The sequence below is a fragment of the Setaria italica genome, chromosome II (genome assembly GCF_000263155.2).
Source record: "Setaria italica strain Yugu1 chromosome II, Setaria_italica_v2.0, whole genome shotgun sequence".
In the NCBI taxonomy this organism is placed as follows: domain Eukaryota; kingdom Viridiplantae; phylum Streptophyta; class Magnoliopsida; order Poales; family Poaceae; genus Setaria; species Setaria italica.
Window position 1 is genome coordinate 45,183,848 of NC_028451.1, and position 5,726 is coordinate 45,189,573.

The window sequence follows — 5,726 nt, forward strand, 5'->3', positions numbered from 1 at the left end:
ATGCATACTATGGGGCTGTTTGGATACAAGGTGCTAAACTTTAACAGTGTCACATCGGATGTTTGGATGCTAATTATGAGGACTAAACATGAGCTAAGTAGAAAACTAATTGCATGACCGGTTCCTAATTCGCGAGACGAATCTATTAAGGCTAATTAGTTCATGATTTGACAATGTGGTGCTACAGTAACCATTTGCTAATGATGGATTAATTAGGCTTAATAGATTCGTCTCGCGAATTAGCACAAGGTTCTGCAATTAGTTTTATAATTAGCTCATGTTTAGTCCTCCTAATTAGCATCCAAACATCCGATGTGACACTGTTAAAGTTTAGCACCTCGTATCCAAACAGCCCCATAGTATGCATACAACGATACAAGAGGCAAAGGGCCAATTGGCCAAAGGCACGGTGGATCCCAACATGCTACCATCCATCCAAATAAAGTTTAATTTAGGATGTTACTCCAACTGCATGCATGTAGATAAGAGCGAAACAACCAGTGTAGGTCCTAGGCTACACCCAGAATACTGCATGAGATAATAGGAGGCTATTCTTGGACACAGCATAGGATCTACTGGTTCGGCGAACCTTAGTTTGTAGCTCTCCTTTATGATCATACTTGAGGCCGAACAAGGTGACATGAATCACAGATCCATCATTGAAATCCTCACCACACAAAATGTCCTCCACGAGGCAAAATCTGCTGTCTCCCGTGTATGTAAGTGTGGGCTTCAAGTGCAAGTGGTCTAGTTTCACCTTCTCCTTCACTAGTAGAGAACTCGCCTTTAATCCCGGTTGTTAGGGTGCATATCTCCCGAAAATCCATCCGGAATAAACTAATCGAGACAAAAGAGCGGGGGTCTTTAGTCCCAGGTTCTTCAACCGGGAGTAAAGTCACCCTTTAATCTTGGTTGGTTTCACTTTGTGCAAATCAACCTAGCTTGTTGTTACTTAAAGAAAAACGTATCAGTCCTTTGGACGAGCAACTTGAAATTCACGATGAAAACAAACACACACTTGCTACATACGCCAACAGTTGCAAAGGAGAGAATTTTCTTTTTGCGATGAACACAAAATAAGTCCTCGAAGTGTGCACTCTACACACACAAAAAGTGAGGACTTTCAATCAGACGGCTCTCATGCTTTGCCCTATCTCACGTTGGCGGGACTTGGACCATGCTATGGTGGAACGCAATTGAAACTGATTTCCTTTTGCAACCGATTTAAAATTGGTTCCAGGTTATATTGGTTTCAGTTCGTATTTAGGCCAAATTCAGGGGGTGCAATGGACCGTTAAAGCATCACTGGCTGGCTTTGCGTGTTAAAATCGATTTACGGCACACAGCTAGTGCTTCGCCACTTCAGCTAGAGCATACGCAACCAGCGCTAGCCGCTAGCATGTCAATGGATTTTTTTTAAAAAAAATATTCTGGCATGTGCTGTTGGATTTGGCTCATGGTAAAACTAATTAAAATGTCCGGTTTCTTATGTTTTAACTCATGGTAAATATAACAATGACGTTTCTGTTTCCCAGATTTATACGGTGATGCACATTTCTGTTTTGATTGACTGCTTCAAGATTTTACAGCTTGATATGCTGATGCGCACTTCTGCGTTTCTTGGCTGTTTTTATATTTCCAGCTTGATATGTTTGGATTTTTCAAACTTGAAATGCTTCCAACACAGCGGGAAATGATTAGCCTTTTGTTGGTCTGCACTGAACAATGACAAACGCATTTATTTTCTTATCATCAAGGGAAGTTATATATAACCAGTTTCTTCATATCATGTTCCGCCCCTTAATTTGTGCCTTCAATGGAGATTTTTTTTGGCAGTTTTGCAATGACACAATAAAATTATGTTAGTTTTTTTTTCACGAACAACACTGATACTACAGCGAGAAATAAATATACCGAACTACCACAGCAAGAAATACATAGCTTCGTTTTCCAACAATTATTCAAATCCGCCAACCAATTGATCAATTTGTAGAAGCTAAGAAAGCAATATATTAATTAACCATGAAACCTCTTGTGCATGCTGTCTTTTCTAGATATTATTATGCATATAGACATATAGTATGCCTAAGTGCATAACAAAGTTTATAAATTTAATAAAATCAAAACGACATGTATGGAATACCTCCTGTATTAGACTATGCAGGGCTATTGTTTTGTCTCTTTAGAACCCTCACACCCGTACATCTTACATTAGGTATAAACCATCGCTGCATTTTGCCTTAGTCTTCAATTATTCCATAATCCGTACCATTAGGTACCGGAAGAAGCTCGCTTTGCCTGTTTCAAATCTACATAGAATTTTGGTCGAAAGAAAAATCTACATAGAATATGTTTATTCATCACGCATGGTATTTCTTTTCATCAAGAGCTAAAATCAAGCCATTCATCAACGGTTACACACTCATTTAAATGCGTTATTATTGTTGCAAGGAAGGAGCTTCGATCACTCCTTGCCGCCTTGGTAATGCAATTTAAACGGAAATCAGTAAATTATTTGCCATAACAGCTGCCAAATCAGCGGTTATTCCCTGGACTCTCTCCTATTTAAGCGCTCCATTCCACCAACTTCTCCAAACCCCTCATCTCCCACACCACCCAAGCAACCATGGTGCTCACCATGACCGCCGGCTATGAGGACTCGCTCCTGCTGCTCCTCCTCCCTACCACCTCCCCCCTCCCGCCCCTCCTGGCCGTCTCCGTCCTCGCCGCCGTCCTCCTGTGGCTCTCCCCCGGCGGCCCAGCGTGGGCGCTCTCCCGCTGCCGCCGCCCGCCGTCGGGCCCTCCGGGCGTGGTCACCGCGCTCTCCAGCCCCGTGGCGCACCGCACGCTGGCGGCGCTGTCCCGCGCCGTCGACGGCGGCGCGGCATTGATGTCCTTCTCGGTCGGGCTCACGCGGCTCGTGGTGTCGAGCCAGCCCGATACGGCGCGGGAGATCCTCGTCAGCCCGGCGTTCGGCGACCGCCCCGTCAAGGACGCGGCGCGCCACCTGCTCTTCCACCGCGCCATGGGCTTCGCCCCGTCCGGCGACGCTCACTGGCGCGGGCTCCGCCGCCTCGCCGCCGCGCATCTGTTCGGCCCTCGCTGCGTCGCCGGGGCCGCGCACCACCGCGCCTCCATCGGCGCGACCATGGTCTCCGACGTCGCCGCCGCCATGGCCCGCCACGGCGAGGTATCCCTGAAGCGCGTGCTGCACGCCGCGTCGCTCAACCACATGATGGCCACCGTCTTCGGCAAGCACTCCGACGACTTGGCCAGCCAAGAGGGCGCCTTGCTGGAGGAGATGGTGACCGAGGGCTACGACCTCCTCGGGACTTTCAACTGGGCCGATCACCTGCCATTGCTCAAGTGGCTCGACCTCCAGGGCGTGCGCCGCCGGTGCAACAGGTTAGTCCAGAAGGTTGAAGTGTTCGTTGGCAAGATCATCCAGGAGCACAGGGCGAGGCGTGCAAATGGAGGAGTCGCCGATGAGTTCATGGGTGACTTCGTAGACGTCCTCCTTGGCCTCGAGGGAGAGGAGAAGATGTCAGATTCCGACATGATCGCTGTTCTTTGGGTAAGATCGAGCTTGTTTGTGTACTAAAATGCATGCTCTTTACAAATTGCAATCCCTTTGTTTTCTGTGTATGTAAAATGGTTGCATTGAATTTACGCACGTTCTGTTCTGTCGTTCTTGTTTTGATCAGGAAATGATCTTCAGAGGCACCGACACGGTGGCGATCCTGATGGAGTGGATCATGGCGAGGATGGTGCTGCACCCTGACATCCAGGCGAAGGCGCAGGCGGAGCTGGACGCCGTCGTGGGCCGCGGCCGCGGCGTGGCCGACGCCGACGTGGCCAACCTCCCCTACATCCAGTGCATCGTGAAGGAGACGCTGCGCATGCACCCCCCGGGCCCGCTCCTCTCGTGGGCGCGCCTCGCCATTCACGACGCGCACGTCGGCGGCCACCTCGTCCCCGCCGGCACCACGGCGATGGTGAACATGTGGGCCATCGCGCACGACCCGGCGATCTGGGCCGAGCCGGAGGCGTTCCGCCCCGAGCGCTTCCAGGAGGAGGACGTGAGCGTGCTCGGCAGCGACCTCCGCCTCGCCCCCTTCGGCGCCGGCCGCCGCGTCTGCCCCGGCAAGATGCTGGCGCTCGCCACCACCCACCTCTGGATCGCCCAGCTTCTGCACCAGTTCGAGTGGGCACCCGCGGCCGCCGGCGGCGGCGTCGACCTGTCGGAGCGCCTGAACATGTCGCTGGAGATGGCGACGCCGCTGGTGTGCAAGGCCGTCCCCAGGGTCGTCCAGGCCTAAGCTATATATCGTCATCACAGTCAGCCCTTTCGTTTGCCTGCGTGTCCGATCTACCTCCATGCGTGGCCGAAGCTACCAATGGTCGCCGTGCATGGCGTCGTGAGAGTGTCTCCTAAATATGTTCGTGCGTCCTGTGTCCATGGCTCCATGCAAGCCTCAGCTCCTAGGTAGTGGCTTGCCAAGTTTTTGTGTGCTTCGTCGTGTCCGAAAATAATTTGGTGTGATCGTCTCTGTGACTCGGGTTATATGGCTTGTGATAATGAACATGAGCTATGATATTAAGAGTTATTATTTAAATTTGGCCTCAGAGTATTCTCTTTTTTATATATAAATATCCCAGATAACTTGATATACTTGGGGATCCTCTCCCTGTTGATTGATGCGTCTATCGTCGTCATGCATGGGCTTCTTGCAGTGAACAGTCACTTTGTCTCCAAGCAGTGATACAATGTTCAGCAGTCACTCAACACCATTGACATGTATTGGAGACATGGCTATGCGTCATGCGAGACGAAATAGTGCGTGTGCCTAACAAACTATAGTGCCTTTATACTCTGTGTTCATGCTACTCTGTCTACCCAACTCATGCATGTTCACGCTACTCATGCTTCATGCTGGCAGGAACAACCATTACTCATGCATTGTTCTGATGCTGCCTATCAGTTTTGGACTTGATCATTTGATCTGCAACGGGATTTTTTTACGGAATCTGAATCTTGAGGCACGCGTTCACACGAAGCCAGAGCTCAGGGCATCAGATTCAGACCAGTATCTTCATTTCGCCGATTTCATCGTTCGGGCAGAGTACTGATTTTTTTTGGGAATGTGCAAAAGTTTTGCATGTCTTTTAGTTAACAGTTTAACAGAGGTGTGAAGATGCCAAGCTTTCACATGATGCAAAGACAGCCGATTGGCAAAGTTCCGATTGTCGATTGCTGTCTTGCTTTAGGCTGATTTTACAGTCTTCAGGGAGGTAACAAAATTTAGCTTCTTGGTGTTACCTCCTAGTATTTACCAAGGACCGTAAAAAAGTCCAATGGTTCTTAGTATGGAGTATGGACGAAGATGGTTTTTAGTGTGGGTGTTTAAGCAATTTGTTGCAGGCAAAGAAGATAGAAAGATATGATATAATAGATGAAGGTGCTCGTGAAGTCAACTCTGATACTGTGAAGAGAGAGGACTAGTTTACTTTCTGCTCTCTGCTCCCATGATCCTGAAAGCTGACTTGTGTAGAAGTCAGGGACTGCAAAACCGGCTTTGTTAATCGACGACCGGTCAGGCTCAGATCATGATCATCTTTGATATCTGCCAACAAATACAGAAATCAGCTTGGTCATAGCTACATCCAATCAGATCGATACGATCAAACTGTTTTTCTTGTATATAAAAAAAAGGTAAAATAAACAA

The 5,726-nt window shown here is 48.7% G+C and overlaps 1 protein-coding gene across 1 annotated transcript; it reads left to right on the top strand.

Annotated features, from left to right (window-relative positions):
* Positions 1–2,623: 2,623 nt before the first annotated feature.
* LOC101774951 (cytochrome P450 78A5) lies at positions 2,624–4,583 on the top strand. Its single transcript, XM_004959760.2, has 2 exons — positions 2,624–3,574; positions 3,705–4,583. The coding sequence occupies exons 1-2, from the start codon at positions 2,627–2,629 to the stop codon at positions 4,317–4,319; spliced, it is 1,563 nt and encodes a 520-aa protein (XP_004959817.1). The 5' UTR covers positions 2,624–2,626; the 3' UTR covers positions 4,320–4,583.
* Positions 4,584–5,726: the final 1,143 nt, after the last annotated feature.

What these genes read in the sequence shown, in the direction of transcription:
- LOC101774951 (XM_004959760.2), top strand. Translation starts at nt 2,627, where the DNA reads ATGGTGCTCACCATGACCGCCGGCTATGAGGACTCGCTCCTGCTGCTC. An exon ending in ACATGATCGCTGTTCTTTGG is followed by an intron (nt 3,575 to 3,704) that starts GTAAGATCGAGC and finishes TGTTTTGATCAG; the next exon opens with GAAATGATCTTCAGAGGCAC.